This window comes from Mus musculus, chromosome 2 (assembly GCF_000001635.26).
Source record: "Mus musculus strain C57BL/6J chromosome 2, GRCm38.p6 C57BL/6J".
In the NCBI taxonomy this organism is placed as follows: domain Eukaryota; kingdom Metazoa; phylum Chordata; class Mammalia; order Rodentia; family Muridae; genus Mus; species Mus musculus.
This window is the reverse complement of record NC_000068.7, coordinates 180,070,392-180,088,349: the sequence shown is the minus strand read 5'-3', so window position 1 is coordinate 180,088,349 and position 17,958 is coordinate 180,070,392. Positions and strand designations below refer to the sequence as shown.

Sequence of the window (17,958 nt, the reverse complement as noted above, 5' to 3'; positions counted from 1 at the left end):
CTCTCAACTCCACTCCCCACAAAAGGGTGCTGCACAGGTAACTGGCCATCACTGGCTTCTACTTGTGTGGAGTCTGGAGGATGTAAGTCTGTAGGGACAGACGGCAGTACACTTACATGGTCATGGTGTTTACAAGGCTGGGGTGTAAGCAGAATGGGGAGGGGGCCTGACATTGCAGAAGTCCATTCTGGGAGTGGAACCGTGGTCAAAGCTGGTATCCATGACAGGCGCACAGACCTGGAGTCTCGCACACGGGATGGGATGCTAGTGCTACTGTGGTCAAAGCAGGTATCCATGACGGGCGCACAGCCCTGGAGCCTCACACACATGGCATGCGACTGTTCCTGTTTCTCTTTCAAAATGTGAAATAGCCCCTCGTGTATTTCAGGTTGGCTTCAGACTGTGTCTGTAACTGAGGATGATGACCTTTGACCATGCCTCATTACCACCGTGTGCCGCAGTGCTGGGGATGGAGCCCACAGCCTTGCACACGACAATGAGCACTTTGGCACCATGTCACACCCTGGCCTGTAGTGACACAGGTTTTTTTTTTTTGTTTTTAATTTTATGTGGATGAGTATTTTGCCTACATGTGTAGGATTGTGCACTATACGCATGCAGTATCCTTGAAGGCCAGAAGAGGGCATTGGAGGCCCTGAAACTGGAATTACAGACTGCTGTCAGTTGCCATGTGGGTGGTGGGAATTGAACTCAGGGCCTCTCAAAGGGCAGCCAGTGCTCTTTATGGCTGAGCTGCCACTCCAGCCCCCATTATTTCTTACTTTGTGTATAAGTGTTTCCCCTACATGTGTGCACCATGAGCAGGCAGCAATAACTTGACCTTAAACGAGAGCAAACACTCATCCGTGAATCAATGACGGGACCATTTGGCTTTGTGGAGAGACTAAGTCAACTTTTCTTCTCTTCAGAAACACCAGCTGGGAGGGAAGCCAGCTTCAGAAACACCCCTCCTGGGGTGGTCTCAGGATGATGACACTGTGTTATGGCCCTGGTGTCAGCAGCCTGTGTGACTTAGTCCCAGCCAAGGACTGTTGGTGGTTCCCAGGACATATGACAGCTCTGAGGAGCCATCCCACCCCCAGGTCTCCAGGCCCTAGGGAGGCATTCTGAGGTCTCCAGAGCACAGCGGCCACAAAGATGAAAGCCAGCAGAGGATAATTAATGCTCTCAGGCCTGGCCTGACTACAAAACCCTTTGCAGTGGCCTGAAAGAGAAAAGCCACAGACACGAGACCCGCCCTGGCCTCCAGAACGCTAGGACCTTTGAAATTATAAGACATTAGAATAAAGCTTCCCGGAAAAGGACCCCGTGTTCCAGCTGCTGATGAAAACGGAATTGCTTCTGAAAGCTGAGGCCAGGCTTGCTGTTTCAGCAGCCCCACCCGACAGAGGGACCTGCAGGTGTGCCAGAGCATGGCTAGCCTTACTCTAGGGGTCTCCCCAAAGGATGAGCCCTCGTTTCCACTTGTCTCCTCATTGTACTTCTGAGGGCCCTAAGGGCCACACTAAGGCATCAACTTCCCTGGGGAATACTCTGGGACACATGGTTCCCGGCTGCACCACCTGGGGTCACTTTCCATAGGGCAGTGTCTGGAGGAGCAATGTGGTCCCACCTGGCAAAAATGGCTGGTACTGACTCACAGGTTCAGGTAAGTTGTGGTGAGCTGAGCCTTTGGCCAGGGCAGGGCAGACTGGTGGCAGTCCCTGCCTCCAGGGACAGGTCTCTGGCCATTTTTCCACACATCCTGCTGAGCTGAGCCCACGTATCAGAAACGCTGCCAGTATTTAAGGTTCTCATCTCTTTGGTTGACAACCGGCTGGCTGGCGCATCCCTGAGGCACAGCCAGAGGCTGCGTGCCTGGTCGGATATTGGGTGCATTCAGTCGTGAAGCTCAAGGCTGCCTTGGTGTTCAGCCCCCACAGAGCTCAGCGCTCTGGGAACAACAGGGAAGGAGCTGGCCCTTGCTGTTCTCAGTCAGCTGGCACTGGAGAACAAAGTATGGCCACTGCACCCTGCTTCCCTGACACGGTGGCACAGCAGAGAGCCACACAGAGGCTGGTGTGGGACCTTGCTGCTCTGCGGGACGGTGGGCAGACCCAATCACACGAGGGCCACAAACCCTGAGGTGTGAGCATGAGAAGCCCAGCCATGGCTCGGCTGCTCAGCTGCGTTTGCCCAGGCCGCCTGGCAGCAGTGTTTGCTACCTTCAGCCAGCAGCACTGTCCTCCTACTAATGAGGTGTTAATTAGCACAAATGAGTCAACTCCAGCAAACCAGTCAGCAGCAAGGATGACAGGCACACCAAGCACAGGGAGCAATTCAGGTACTAGGTGGCACAGAATACTCCATCACGCTGGGCCAGGGGGCAGGGGGCACTTTAGGAGGGTGCCCCAAATTGGTGGGAAATAAAGACACAGACACATCCATATATTTGCAAGTACTTAGTCTCGGGAGTTCAAAGGGCCCGCAGTTTACAAAAGGTTGCTTTTGCTTCCTGTGATTGATGGCCCACCCCCGTTCCACGCTGGCCCTGGGGCACACGGCCCTGTGCCCACTACCACCTGAGAGGCTGGCGGCCCTGCTCCAGCTCGGCCTCTATGTGGGCATCATGCAGCTCCTTCAGGTGCAGAAGCAGCTGCTCCAGGTTCTCCCCAGTCAGCGCCGACAGGCCTATGGCCTCCTGTCCGAGGCGGGCCTGCAGCTGAGGCAGGCGGGCTCTGGCTTGCGGGAGATCGATCTTATTTGCAATGATCACGTGGGACCTCTCTGACAGGCCTTCTTCAAACTTCTCTAGTTCATATTTTAAATCATCAACCTGAGTCCACGGCTCAGGCAAGGTAAGATCTACCACAAACAGGAAGAAGCGACAACGCTCGATGTGCCTGAGGAAGCTGAGGCCCAGGCCCTTGTTCTGGTGTGCACCTCGGATGATGCCTGGGATGTCTGCCACTGAAAGAAGTAAGAGTTATGTCAGGTCAGGGTCCTGTTCTCGGCCTCCCAATTGCGGTCAGGAGACTCCCCTCAGGGAGACCCTTTCTGGCCCAGATCTCATGTTCTACAACTTTCAAGGAACACTGGGAATCAAAGCCACTCATCCGCCCCCAGGTGACTCAGCAGGCCAAGCGACACCGAGGCACCTCAGCTCTCAGGTCTGTAAAATGCTCTGAAATATTTGGGTGACAGGCATGGTGGATTAATCTAATGAGGAAGATTTAACACATTCCTGTCTCCCAGGCTTCAAACACAGTTCATAAAAGGGAGCTGGCTCCCTGCATTCTATGGATAATTTGATTATGGATACCAATCACTATCGTGCACTTTGCAGATATAAAGTGCTGCACAAATAACCTCACCAGCAGGCTTGCTATTTTTAATGGGTACATTATCTTCTGGAAAAAAGTTTTCCTCTTAAAATGCTACAGGAAAGGCTTTTTAAACCACATGCTGTCTGCATGACTGATACCGCCCAGTTCCACAGGAGAGAATGAGGAAGGCAAGAGGCAGTCCTCTCCTCAGGCTCCCAACTCAAGAGTACAATTCCCAACAGAAGGGATCGGATTTCTTGGCTGGGAGGGGAGGGGCTGACTTTGACAGAGAACAGACTCATTAAAATTGTTTCAATCAGGGAAAACAATGTCTCATTTTTTAAGTGGGAAGAGAAACTCGGGGTTACATAATTGCTCTCCTGAATCACTGGGCCATTTAAACTCATCCTCTGGCAGGGTTTTAGAGGCTCTACCTGCTACCTGTTGGTGGCCTTCATAGTGAACGATCCCCACGTGAGGGTTCAAGGTGGTGAACGGGTAGGAAGCTACAGCAGGTTTTGCATTTGAAATGGCTCGAAGGAGAGAGGATTTCCCAGCATTTGGGAAGCCAACCTAGAAACAAAGTAAAAGTGTCCTGTGGTCTCATGGAGGACACTGTCAATGCCACCAGCAGCTGGCACAGACAGACAGAGCACTGGGCAGGGGCGATGAATGAAAGCCAGCATTCTCTCCTGGGTAGAGTGTGCTCACCCTCAGGGTGTGGCACTGTCAGGGGCATACCATCCCAGCGTGAGCCATTGTCTTGAGTTCCAAGTAGAGGACCCGCTCCTGACCCGGTTGTCCAGGGGTGCAAGTTACAGGGGCACGGTTGTCGTTGGCCAGGAAGAAACGATTGCCTTTTCCTCCTGCACCCCCGAGAGCAGCCACGTACTCGTCTCCCAGGTTAGAGAGGTCAGCCACGATCTTGTCTCCTTCTTTCACCAAGGTACCCACAGGGACCTGAAAAGCACCCCCACCCCCATCACTGTCATCAGGTGTTCTATCACCAGCCAGGAAGAGGAGGGGTGGGGCGCTGGTAACCGCTCTCTTCAGGTATCAGAACAAACAAATCTCTGCTCCGAAGAGATTTTATGGGGCTAGTCAGATGCCCCATAAGGTGTCATGGTAAGACTTGCCTTCTAGCGCTTAGGCAGCTGAGGCAGGGGGATTACAAGTTCAAGGGCAGCCTGGGTCCCACAGTGAGGCCCTGTCATAACACCAGAAACCCATTTCTGTATGGGGCTTTTCTGAAGTGTTTCTATAGGACCTGAACAACCAAGCAGTAGGGAACCGGCATGGGAGTGTGGAACCCTGGAGTGGGCATGCTGCCCCTGTCTAGACATGGGAAAGTATGTGCTTGGCTCCCTCTTCAAGGTCATTCCTTTAGACTCTCTTGGGTCAGAAGCAACACAGTACCACACCAGTGCAAAGGTGATTGTGTGGGGAATGTGACCCCTAAAACACACCACTGTCCGCTTCTGTTCCCAGCTGGGTGCTTTAGTCACCCATGGACTCAGTGACTAGGACGCAGGGGACGACTCCTGCTCCAGCTCCCCAGCTTACCTGAATGTAGAGGGTGGCACCACCTCGTCCAGAGCAGTTTTTACTGCCACCGTCTTCTCCACTGAAGCCCTGATACTGGGATAAGACTGAGGACAAGGACTTGACTTGCTGGTCAACTAGAGCAAGAGCAAAACCTCATGTTCCTTTGTGTTAAGACAGCCGACGCAGCTGCTGAGCGGGGAACAGGGCCTTACATCTGCCACCCTCCTCCTCCCCTGGCTTGGGTGTACGGCTGGCCGCCCACACTCTTCATTATCCTAACCGAAATAGAATATGACCTTTTTTTTCTTCCCCGAGACAGAGTTTCTCTGTTTAGCCCTGGCTGTCCTCGAACTCACAGAGATCCACTTGCCTCTGCCTGCCTCTCCTGAGAGCTGGGATTAAAGGCATGTGCCACTACCATCACCACTACCACCATAGGCTGGCTGGCTGGTTTGTTTGCTTGCTTTCTTTCCTTTCTTTCTTTCCTTCCTTCCTTCCTTCCTTCCCTCCCTCCCTCCCTCCCTCCCTCCCTCCCTCCCTCCCTCCCTCCCTCCTTTCTTTCTTTCTTTCTTTCTTTCTTTCTTTTTTGACAAGTTTTCACTGTGTAGAATTGTAGCCCTGACTGGCCTGAAATTTTTTCAAACTTGCAGCAGGAAGGCATCACCATATAAGGTGAATATGACTATCATCAATTAAAAACACAAAAAAATTCACCTACGGAGCTAAAGAGCTGGGCACTGTTAGGAGCATGGCGGCTCACGCAGAGGATGCAGGTTGGTGCCCAGCGTCTAATGGCAGCTCACAGCTGTCTGCAATTCTAGGTCAGATGGCCTCTGCAGGGCATACATGTGGTACATACACAGACAAGCACTCAGGCCTAGCACCCGTACACATACAATAACCAGCAGCTAACTTCATTATGCTATGAAGATGCTTGCACCCAGCTTGCTGAATATTCATGCCAGGCATTTGCTCAGTACAGCCAAGGGCTCTGCTGCACTGTCTGACCCTGTGACATGGGCTGTCATGAGGCTCCTGATGGGAAACAACTTGTGTTTCTGAGATTAAAAAACAAAAATGACATCCAAAGTCTCTTGCCTTGGTACACTGGTGCTGAGCACAGACACAATTCATAAAAATGCTGTGTACACACCAAGTTTGAGTGCAGATACGTGCCAAGATAGGACAGCAGGACCTCCACCCCGTGTGCAGGCTGTCCCTCCCCAGCTGCCCCAGGGGACGTGCCTCTCAGGATGATGTGTCCACCATTTCCTCCATCTCCACCATCAGGGCCTCCAAACTCCTTGCGGGGCTCACTGTGGAAGCAGCTCATGCCAGAGCCCCCGCTTCCTCCACGGACCAGCACTCTCCGGTGATCCACGAAATGCCTTTTCTACAGAGAGTAAAAGGCACCAGAGGATGTTAGCACCCCTGCAACCCTTCCAGGAGACAAACATGCATGCAAGCAAAACACTCATACCCATTACCATCCACTTGATACATGCCTCTCTACCAACATTAGAGGTTAAGCATGCTAATATGATTGCAGAGCTCTTCAGAAGCCACAGGTAAGGCCCGGCTCTTACAGGTCACCCGCACCCGAGGGCTGAGGTGAACCACTGCAGACACAGCGGGCGGCTGGTGTGGTGTACACACTTCAAAAGGGAACTCAGCAATTCTAGAGAGCACAGCTTGTTTAGGAAATGTTCCCTGAACAAAGTGTCCCTCTAGCTTCTTTCAAACAGAACTGTATTGCTAAAACTGCAGCCCTGTCTTTACTAGTGGAAAGCTATAGCTGCTGTGGGAGAAGGTGGGGTCCCTGGGGAATGCCCACACTTTTGCTGTGCAGAGTCTACTTCCCAAGGCGCCACCGGAGGGCTTATGTGTGAGAAGCAGGGAGGCAGGCATGACCCTTCTCAGAAAGGCTTTCTTTAGGCCCTTAATGCAGAACACAGTCAAAGAAAAAGAATTAACCAACTGGGCTGGGAAGATGGTTCGGCAGTTAAGAGCTCTTGCTATTGTTGCAGAGAACCTGGGTTCTATTCTCAGCAAACATCTATGGTTCACAAACATCTGTAACTCTAACCCCAGGACATCTGAAGCCCTCCCTCTTCTGCACAAGGTACACATGTGGCCCATTTAAATACTCGCTGGCAAAACCCTCATACATTCAGCTCATCCTTCAGCTACAGTTTCCTCTTCCATCCCTAGCATCTGATTTTTAAAATAGTTATTTATTTTATGTGTATAAGTGTATGTACCTGAGAATATGTATATGTTCCATTATGTGTGAAAACTTGTGCCAGATCTCCTAGAGCTGGAATTTCAGGTAGTCGTGAGCTATTCTGAGGGTGCTGGGAACCAAAGCCAAATCCTCTGCAAGAATAACAAGTGCTCTCAGCCACTGCGGCTCTACCCAGTCTCCTGGAAGGAACTGTTTCTAAGACAAAAACTGTCCAGCCTGGGGTAGAGCTCAGCAGTACAGCACTAAGTCATCGCGTGCACAGTGTAAGGACCCAGATCTGATGCCGCATACCACAAAAATAAACAAAAGGTCCCCAAACCAAATAGCCTAGGATTCCTTGGCCACACCCCAAAGAAAACCACAAGCTGCTACTTCAAAAAGAATGTAAATTTGCACTGAGCCAACAAAACCAGAATCCACCTCACAGGAAAAAACAAGGTTGAGACCATCAGGAAGGATCCCGCTCAAGCATGAACTGGCAGCAGGGGACGCCTGAGGAAGCCTCGGTGCTCAACTGAAGCTCTTTCCAAAGGTGAGAGCGAGGTGAGTCCTAATGAGTCAGTTCTTTAGTCAAAGATCATCAAAGGACAGCCTGTGGCCAGTTGCAGCACACATTTTTTTTTTTTAAAGATTTATTTATTTATTATATGTAAGTACACTGTAGCTGTCTTCAGACACACCAGAAGAGGGAGTCAGATCTTGTTAGGGATGGTTGTGAGCCACCATGTGGTTGCTGGGATTTGAACTCTGGACCTTCAGAAGAGCAGTCGGGTGCTCTTACCCACTGAGCCATCTCACCAGCCTTGGCAGCACACATTTTTAAAAAATTATTTTATTTTATTTTATGTATATGAGTACAACATTGCTCTCTTCAGACACACCAGAAGAGGGCGTCAGACCCCATTACAGATGGTTGTAAGCCACCATGTGGTTGCTGGGAATTGAACTCAGGACCTCTGGAAGGGCAGTCTGTGCTCTTAACTGTTGAGCCACCTGTCCAGCCCCCGGCAGCACACATTTTTATTCCCAGCATTCTGGAGGCAGAGACAGGAGGATTTCTGTGAGTTACAGGACAGCCTGGTCTAGAGTGAGCTCCAGCAGAGCCAAGGCTATTTACACAGAGAAACCCTGTCTTGAAAAACAAAGCAGAGCAGAACAGAGCAGAGCCAGAGACAGACAGAAACAGAGAGAGAGACAGAGTTGAGAAGTAGAGGCCGGTCATGAGCATGTGGAAAGAGAGGGGGGAAGAGGCAAGAGGACAGAAAAGGAGCAAGAAGATAACAGCAAGAATTCATGAAAGGGGGCCGGAGAGATGGCTCAGCGGTTAAAAGCACTGACTGCTCTCCCGAAGGTCATGAGTTCAAATCTCAGCAAACCACATGGTGGCTCACAACCATCCGTAATGGGATCTGACGCCCTCTTCTAGTGTGTCTGAAGACAGGACAGTGTACTTAGATATAATAATAAATAAATCTTAAAAAAAAAAAAAAGAACTCCTGAAAGGTTCTTGTAATCAGAAGAAAAACCTCTTATAACAGCCTCAAGTGTTTGGTCCTGGGTTTAGTCCCCAGAGCCCATATAAAGAAAGAGCTGCTATGGTAGTCAATGAGAGACTCCATTAAAGGAAACGGATAGTGCTCTGAGGATGACAGAGATTGTCTTCTTGCACATTTACACAGGTACCTGCATACACACAGGCCCCTGCACGCATTAAACAAATGAACAAGCAAAACTAAAGATATACCCAATCCCCAGGGTCAAAACAGAACTTGAATATTCAAAAACACTTAAATGCAAATAAATAAGTAAATGCACAAAAAATACTTTTAGGAAAGCTGAGTGAGGCGGGAGCTGGAGACAGAGGATCAGGGATTAAGGTCATCTTCAGCTCCGCGGGAGTTAAAGGCACCTGGATGGCCTGGGTCCCTGTCTCTAAACAGTAGAATAAGCTCTTAAGGCAGGGCTTCAGCTCTTGGAGCACTTCAGCACTCAGGCAAAAGCCCTGGGTTCCATCCCCAATACTCTAAATCAATCAACCAATCAATCAATCAAGTCAGGCCCTAGCTCCACCTGGCCTTGTGTGGCCACAAGCTTCTGGCACACAGTCTGTTTGTTCTTCAAGATCTCCATGTTGCCCTCAGTGTGTGTCATGCAAACCAGAATGCATAGCTGCTGCTAGAGACAACGGGGCAGTGAGGAACTCTTGTTGCAATTCCAGGGAACCCAAGTACCTGAAGTACCTACTTCAGGTGTCTGTAACTCCAAGGGACCCTACCTTTTACCCTGACTTCCATGAGTACACACACACACACACACACACACACACACACACACACACGCACACACACGCACAGGCACTGGGGCTGGGCTGGGGCAGGCTCAAAGGCATCCTCCCTAAGCAGTGGCTTACCAGTTTCTTCTCTGACAGAACCTTCTTCCCAGAAGGCTCCCGGTGCTTAGCGTGGTCTACGATGCCCACAGAGAGCAATCTGCATGATGCTTGTAGAAGAAGGTGGCTAGGCCTGAGGACAGCACGTGTGGATGGAGCCCATTTCAAAACACCCTCAAACACAGTGCAAGTCCTTGCCAAGACAAGTCTGGTAGATACCATGGTCCTAATAAAAAAAGTCAGAAGGATCCAGTAAGGCCCTTGGGTTAAACGTGAACTTCAGACTAGAGCTAGAGCAAACTCTGGCACATGGCAGAATCCAGAATTGTGTCAGAGAAAACAAGTGACCGGAGGAAGTGATCTGTTGGACCCCACAATGCATGGGGATGGATTCTGTGTCTGACAGCCCATGTGCACTCAGGCCAGGGGCTGGGCACACAGCTTTAGGTAATTAAATCTTTGCAATGGTGAGTGAATCTCCAAGGAGAATATGAGGGATCTGCTTGGTGAGATTATTAAAAGGGAATTTAAATCTCAAGTCAGAATTTCTCCAAAGTAAAAACAGCCATTTGCTAAATTGTTACTGAAGAGTGTCTCTCGGGTAGCTGAAAACCATTAGCCTGGTACAGGAGAACACTGACTGACGGCACCCACACAACCAGACACAGGTCACCTTTGCAACTGCTGCCTCATTCTCCTCACCTGAAAGTGGAAAGGCCGGGCAAGGCCAGGCCAGCCCACACGGGTGCACCGTGGCGTCTGTCCTTCTGTGAACACAATGAGCAGTGTCTGTGTGGTCTCAGCACTCTGTTCCTCACGCAGCTCCCATCCTTCTAATTTCCTGAGAGATGAGAGTGATGGGGGCCTCTGAGCCTCAGTGGCTTGTGCTCTAATGAGGTGACCTGCCCTCCTGCTGCTTCAGGGTGGGGACCTGCCTCCACAAAGCAATGCCAGACGGCACTGAAGCTTGAAAAGCCACCACACACCCTGCAGCAGGAACAACAGCTAGGAGGTAAAGGTATGCTTCCCTGAGAGCACACCCACAAAACCCTGAGGCCAGGGGAGAGCTGCGCTGCTAAGCACACAGTAGGCTGGGCCACACTCTGCTCCACAGGGGTCTAATGAGGCCCCCTAGATCCTGCTCCTCCACACACCACAAGCTTATGATTCTATGCATGCGTCTTCCTTGGTCAGTACACAAGCTCTTGGCAGTATTCAGTCTGAGTCTCCAATTGTTCCTGGTGTGGCCAGCAGAAGTCTACCTAGGAGTTTTGGATCCTCCCAGTTTGTGCTATGGGTCTTAACACCTTTCTGTGCCCCCAGCCATGTTCTCCTAAGCACAGCCCCACAGATAGCCTCATCTCCAGGAACCAGGAATCATGGGACCCATATCTAGATGATGTGTGACACTGATGTTCACATACTGTGGTGGTTTGAATGAAAACAGGCTTAAATTAAGGAGGTGTGGCTGTGTTGGAGGAAGTGTGTCCCTGGGGCTGGGTGGGCCTTGAGGTTTCAGAAGCTCAAGCCAGACCCAGTGGCTCACTCAAGCTTTCTGCTGCCTGCTGATGCAGATGTAGAACTCTCAGCTTCCTCTCCAGCACCATGTCTGTCTGAATGCCACTATGCTTCCCACCATGACGATAATGGTCGATGAGCAGCCCCAACTAATGCTTTCCTTTGGGCTGGAGAGATGGCTCAGCGGTTAAGAGCACTGGCTGTTTGCTCTTCCAGAGGTCCTGAGTTCAATTCCCAGCAACCACATGGTGGCTCACAACCATCTATCTGTAATGAGATCAGATGCTCTCTTGTTATATGTCTGAAGATAGCTATAGTGTACTCTTATAAATGAAATAAATAAATCTTTTTTAAAAAATGCTGGGCTGGTGAGATGGCTCAGCAGTTAAGAGCACTGACTGCTCTTCCAGAGGTCCTGAATTCAATTCCCAGCAACAACATGGTGGCTCACAACCATCTGTAATGGGATCCCATGACCTCTACTGATGTGTCTGAAGATAGCTACAGTGTACTTTTATAAATGAAATAAATAAATCATAAAAAAAAATGCTTTCCTTTATAAGAGTTGTTGTGACCATGGTGTCTCTTCACAGCAATAGAAACCCTAACTAAGACACACAGACATTCAGGGGTCACCCTCCTCCTGCTAGCCCTAAGTTTTTTTTTTCTTTCTTCTTTTTTTTTTTTCAAGACAGGGTTTCTCTGTGTAGCTCTGGCTGTCCTGGAACTCATTCTGTAGATCAGGCTGGCCTCAAACTCTGAAATCCGCCTGCCTCTGCCTCCCAAGTGCTGGGATTAAAGGCATATGCCACCATGCCCAACTGTTTTTTCTTTTCTTTTTCAACTTTGAATACTTTATTACTTTATTTTATAAATATGGGTGTTCTGTCAAATGTATGTGCAATACATGCATGTGTGTACATATCTACCTAGTGTCTGTGGATGTCAGATCCCTGGGAACTGGAGTTACAGACAGTTGTGAGCTTCCAGGTGGGTCCTGGGAATAGAACCCTAGTCTTTTGTAAAAGCAGCCACACTGTTAACCACTGAGCCCTCTGAAGCTTGTTTTAATTTCTACAGTGCCTAGAGGGATAGATGGCTCAGTGGCTCTGGACAAATGGCTCGTGGTTAAAGAGTATCGTCTGCTCTTCTAGAGGTCCTGAGTTCAAGTCCCAGCAACCACATGTAATCTGATGCATGCAGGTATACATGCAGATAAAAAATGCATACACATAAATAAATAAATAAATAAATAAATGCCCTACCACAGAGCTACAACTCCAGCCCTAACTATGAAAGTTATCTTTTTAAAGCAGATTGCTCTGGAGTGACTAGATTTACAGAGAATTCCTCCACTCTTCACATGTGGTGCTCTGAGACTCACTCATGTCAAATGGATATAACTTTCCTTCCTTCCTTCCTTCCTTCCTTCCTTCCCTTCTTTCCTTCTTTTTAATTGTTTTTCCCAACAGGGTTTTCTGTGTGGCCCCGTCTGTCCTAGAGTTCACTCCGTGGACTAGGCTTGAGCTCAATCTGCCTGTTTCTGCCTCTCAGGTGCTGTTATCTAAAGCCATGCCCACTCCTACCTGGCAACCACATGGGCATATCATTAAAGATTCAAACAAATACAAGAACAAACAGCCCCACATCACCTCAAGAAATCATGTTTTCTAGAAAAAAATATTCCCAAATTTCAGCCCTGGTGGTTAAGTTCCTGGTAAATGCTATCAAAAAATAACCCCAAACTCACATACATTAGCATACTATTCAATCTGTTCTAGAGTTCAGTGTAGCTCCAGACCACGGCCTAGATTCCACACAAAGCAAAGTTAGAGGCTAGTACCCCTCAAAACAATATGCTACTCTGAGGATTCCAGGCTAGTACCTAGCAGGGTCTGTTGAGAAAGCACAAGGCCACCTCTGCAGTTGGGTCCTGGCTGGCATGCTAGGGCACATGGCTGGGACCTTCTTGACATCCAGTAGGGAAACCAACATCTTAGCAAGCAGAATGGGAAAGGAATGTCACCTAGCACATGACAAGTGGCCAGGCCAAGACTGATGCCACACTTTCTAAGGAAAGGCATGAGTGGTTCCCTGGAGACCTATGCAAGACAGGGATGCCCACATTCACTCCTGTAAGCCATGTGCTTTCAGATGCTAAGGCAGTTAGAAAGAAAGAAAGAAAGAAAGAAAGAAAGAAAGAAAGAAAGAAAGAAAGAAAGAAAGAGAGAGAAAGAAGGAAAGGAAGAAAGAGCGCAAGGGAGAAAGAGAGAAAGAGAAAGAAAGAAAGAAAGAAAGAAAGAAAGAAAGAAAGAAAGAAAGAGGGAGGGAAGGAGGGAGGGAGGGAGGGAGGGAGGGAGGGAGGAAGCTGTGGGCTAGAAATGATGGCCCAGTGATTACAATGTAAACTGCTCTTGCACACGACCCAAATTCAGTTCCTAGCACCCACATCAGGCAATTTAACTATTTGTAGGAACTCTAACACCTTGTACTGGCTCCAAAGAAATCTGCTCTTTGCGCACACACCCACAGGCAGGCAGACAGACAGACATATAATTTCTAAGAATCTTATAAAGAAGAGGTGAGAGAATAATGAATGCATAGAAAACCCCAGGAAAATCATTTACAGTATCACACATAATTATACTGTCTTAGGGTTTATATTGCTGTGAGCAGACACCATGACCAAGGCAACTCTTATAAGGACAACATTTAACTGGGGCTGGCTTATAGGTTCAGAGGTTTAGTCCATTATCATCAAGGTAGGAGAATAGCTTCCAGGCAAGCATGGTGCAGGAGGAGCTAAGTTCTATACCTTGACCTGAAGGTCTATCCCCACAGTGACACACTTTTTCCAACAAGGTCACACCTCCTAACAGTGCCACTTCCTGGGCCAAGCATATCAATCAATTAGAAATTAAAGTTAAGAAAGCAAGCCTTTTGCCAGGTATAGTGGTGTACACCTTCAGTCTCAGAGCTGAGGAGGCAGAGGCAGATGAATCTCTCTAAGTTTGAGGCCAGAATGGTCTACAGAGTAAGTTCTATGACAGTCAGGGTTACATAGAGAAATCCTGTCTCAAAAAACAAAACAAAACAAAACAAAACAAAACAATAGCAGCAACAACAAACAAAAGAAAAAAAGAACACAACCTTCTTTATCCAGTGCACATATGAAAAGCACTTGAACATAAATTAAAAATACATTGTTTCGCATTTATTTTATGAGTGTTTTGCCCACATGTATGTATGCACACTACGTGAATACCCAGTGCCCATGGAGGTCAGAAGAGGGCAACAGATCCCCTGGAAGTGGAGTTATGGATTGCTGAGAACCTATGTGTGTTTGGGAAACTGAATCTGGGTCCTCTGTAAGAGTAACAAGTGTTTCTAACCACCAAGTCACCTCTCTGTACCACTCTGTAATTAATTAATAATGAACACTGAGTCAGATATGGAAGCTCATATCTGCAACCCTTACAGTGGAGCTCAGGGGAGCTGGATCCCCTTGGCTGAGGTCAGTCTAAGCTGTTATGATTTCCAGGCTCTCGGCTGCAGAGGGAGACTTTATCTAAACACACGAGGCAGCTGGTGTACACATTTAACCTCAGCAAGTTCAAGACCAGCCTCAGCTACACTGTGTGAGGCCAGCCTGAGTTATGTGAGACCCTGCCTCAAAAAAAAAAAAAAATTCAACTGGGGCTGGAGAGATGGCTCAGTGGTTAAGAGCATTGACTGCTCTTTCAGAGGTCCTGAGTTCATTCCCAGCAGCGACATGGTGGCTCAAAACCTATAATGGGATCCGATGCCCTCTTCTGGTGTGTCTGAAGACAATGACAGTGTCCTTACATATATAAAATAAGTAAACCTAAAAACAACAACAAAAAACCCCGACCAACCAGTCAAACCAAACCAAGCAACCAGTAGCAAATGTTCCAGCCCTAGTGTGCAACCTGCAGAATTCTATCCCTGCTAAAGTGGGTTCCAGTGATGAACCCACCATTCTGCCTATACAAATGTTCCACAAAGCAAACTCTTCCATTATTCCCATTTGACAATGGAAGACGCTGAAGCAAAGAACAGGATCAGAACTCACCAAGGACTTGAACTGCTGCATGGAGGAAAGAGTGTTGTAGGAACGTGGTGGGTGGCTCTGCTCTGGGCACCTGCTGGCACACCGGCGGCTAGACCTGTAAGGCACAGGCTGTCACTGTCAGCTGGTTTGGCACTGGTGGAGCCAAACGGAAAGGTTAGGAACAGCTGCACAGCCACCTGGCGTCCTGACACAGACTTGGGTCTGCTTTGGCTCCTTTCCTTCTTTCTGTGTTTCCTGTGGGTTTTTTTTTTTTTTTTTCTTTTGGTGGCGGTGGGGGGGTTGGTTTGAGGACAACAAGGTCTCACCATATAGCCTTGGCAGGTCATGGAAAACTGCTTGCTTCCACCTCTAAGTGTGGAGACCAAAGGTGTACGCTGCCACAGTCTGCTCCTCACCCCACTTTCAGTTTGTGTGTCTGCTCTTTGAGATGGGCGGCTCCCTGCCAGGGAGCAAACGAAACCTCTTTCCCGTCGTCGCTGTTCTCTCTCATTGCTTACCTAACGCAATCTCTGCACTGTCCCATCTAGTGTCTACAGCCACCCGGGACTGATAAAGTTAAAATGAATTAAAATCCAGCTGAGGAGATGACTCGGTGGGCAAGAATGCTTGTGGTGTAACCTGCAACCGTGCACACTACACGGAGGCTGAGATGGCAAGATCCAGACTCAGGGAGAAACCTGGCCTCAAGGGAATGAGAAAGAGTGCTAGAGGACACCTAATGCCCTCTTACCTGTACATGTGCACGTGTGTGCATCTGCACACTCACATGCATGGGCATGCACACTCACCAGAGTAAATAAAGCCCAAGTACCTAGTTCTTCAGTGCTACAGGCCACTCAGGGCTAAACCAGGAAATACAGACTAGGATACTGCCATCACAGAAAGTCCTAGTGGGTAGGGTCTACCCACAGCACACTGTAGAGGGAGCCTAGGAGGGCATCCTCACTTTCTGTCTAACTGTGCCTTTGCTGGGCCAATGAAGAGAGTCAGAGCCTGGAGCCTGAGAGCCAAGATGCTTTAAGGCTGTACAGCAAGGCTTTCATGTATGGGGAATTCCACGGTGCTACCGTGTGAGAGGGCCACTGCTGCTATACAGGATGCTAAGCTCCCGGCTACTGTCCACAAGAGGTGTGTCCAGGAACCTTCCGCACTAGTTTCACAGTGAACCGATTGATCTGATTGTGTAGCTGGCACTAGAGACATGTGCCAAGATGTCTTCAATGAGAAAGAAGAAAGCACTGTGGAAGAGGGGTGTAGCTCAGTTGGTAGAATGCCTACCGACCTAGCATGCACAAAGCCCTGGGGTTGACCCCTGGAATCACATAATCCAGGCATGCCACCACTTACTCAGGAGGTGGAGGTAGGAAGGTCAGAAGTTCAAGGTCATCTTCTACTACTTAGCAAGTTCAAGGCCAGCCAGGGAGCCAGACACATGCAAACCTGTCTTAAAAAAAGAGAAAGGGGGAAAAAAAAAAGCATTCTTGAGGAATGTTTTCATTTCTTCAGTGTTATTCTTTTATAGGCTAAGCACAATTGGTTAACAGTATTCACAGTTAACTAACTTAATTCTAAGCATTCCATTTTCACTTTGCTACCGGATATTAAATCCCACGCGGGCATTACTGTTTCTGCTACATACTTTTACACTTCATTACATATGTTTGTGATCTACTTCGTTCTTCATGTGGAAAACATTTAGAAACTGGAGTATCATTTTGTCACCTGACAACTCACATTACATGGTTTTTACTTAATTATATGCCATTCACGGGGGTGGGGGTAAGTGTTCCTGCTGTGTGCGGTGGCAGATGCACTCCGGAAGCCAGACAGGCATCTGGGTGCCAGGCCAGCAAGGGAGAGCCTGTCTCAAAAACAAAATAAAGCACGCGTTCAACAACGCTGCTGTCTGGGTGCCTGCCCTATGGGGCCTTGTGGGACAGACTGACTGGAGGGACAGCTGCCACCTCCCACCCAATCCCCGACCCAGCACTCAAGGTCCCAGACTGGTTCACATGCAGGCAGGGAAACCTCCCGACAGCTCCGAAACTGTTCCATGCTGGTCCTTTAGATTTCTGAGTAGGAACAAGGCCATTTGCTCGCACCCCAGGCGCATCTCTACCGATCCTTAGTGTGCAGAATGCTTCTTTACCTCATCTTTAAAAGAATGCCTCTACAAAGCCGCGGAGGCGGGGACTCAGGAAGACTCAACTGCCCATAGTTAGGCGACACACTGCGGCGCCTGCATCTTAACAGGTGAGCCTCTACCCTAGTAGCGCATCCATAAAGGCTTTCCAAAAGAGCTGGGCAAGGGGACGTTTCTGCCATTGTTTTCTGTTCATGGTCTCACTATGTGGCCTAGGCGGGCCTCGAACTCCTAGAAATCCACCTGTCTCATCTGGGAAGCTGCGCTTACAAGCGTGCGCCATCACGCTCAAGCTAAGGCGAGAGCGAGTCTTTCAGAAACCAACTTTACGGCGATCAGGCCGGACGGGCTCTCCTCATTAGAGCCACCGCACACAGAGAGAGATCCCGCCCAGTCATCCCGCCCGCCGCCTGCCGCCGGAGAACGCACACCCGTGCAATGCCGCCCGCACCCACCCGCTCCCGACAGCTCCCACCTCCGCTCGCTCGACTGGTTCCGGGTCGGGCTCTGGCCGCGCACGCGCAGTGCAGCAGCAAACCGGAAGGCGAGGCACCGCCCCCCGAATCCCGTGGTCTCTGTGGCTCCAAAGCCAAAGTCTGGGCACCAAGGAAGCTGAGCAGAAGGATCGCCGTGAATTCCTGCCCAGCCTGAGACACACAGTGATCCTGTCTCACAAAACCAGGAAAAAGCCAGGTGCCG

The 17,958-nt window shown here is 49.3% G+C and overlaps 1 protein-coding gene across 32 annotated transcripts; it reads right to left on the bottom strand.

The window, feature by feature from the left end:
* Positions 1-2,447: 2,447 nt before the first annotated feature.
* Mtg2 (mitochondrial ribosome associated GTPase 2) lies at positions 2,448-17,777 on the bottom strand. Of its 32 annotated transcripts, none has more exons than XR_001783146.1 (10): positions 17,266-17,751; positions 16,464-16,556; positions 15,117-15,210; positions 10,208-10,346; positions 9,527-9,731; positions 6,117-6,264; positions 4,890-5,005; positions 4,038-4,286; positions 3,761-3,899; positions 2,448-2,970 (listed from the first exon to the last, which is right to left on the bottom strand). XR_001783146.1 is itself a non-coding variant. In XM_006500672.2 (10 exons), exons 3-10 carry the CDS (start codon positions 15,135-15,137, stop codon positions 2,576-2,578), a joined length of 1,308 nt encoding a protein of 435 aa, XP_006500735.1. In that variant the 5' UTR covers positions 15,138-15,210; positions 16,464-16,556; positions 17,735-17,762; the 3' UTR covers positions 2,448-2,575. The 32 variants fall into 32 exon arrangements, 24 of the variants coding, with proteins under 24 accessions (XP_006500735.1, NP_852089.2, XP_030107729.1 ...); XM_006500672.2 differs by having other exon boundaries at positions 4,068-4,286; positions 10,208-10,272; positions 17,735-17,762; NM_181424.3 differs by having other exon boundaries at positions 4,068-4,286; positions 17,735-17,757.
* Between the last annotated feature and the right edge of the window lie 181 nt (positions 17,778-17,958).

Bases quoted from the DNA above. Each gene is read 5' to 3' on its own strand.
- Mtg2 (XM_017319124.1), bottom strand. From the start codon at position 15,442: ATGACCTGCCAAGGCTATATGGTGAGACCTTGTTGTCCTCAAACCAAC. The intron at 9,732-15,116 runs GTGAGTTCTGAT...TTTTTTTATTAG, and splicing joins TGCAGCAGTTCAAGTCCTTG to GACCATGGTATCTACCAGAC. The intron at 3,900-4,067 runs GTATGCCCCTGA...CTTTGTTTCTAG, and splicing joins CAATGGCTCACGCTGGGATG to GTTGGCTTCCCAAATGCTGG.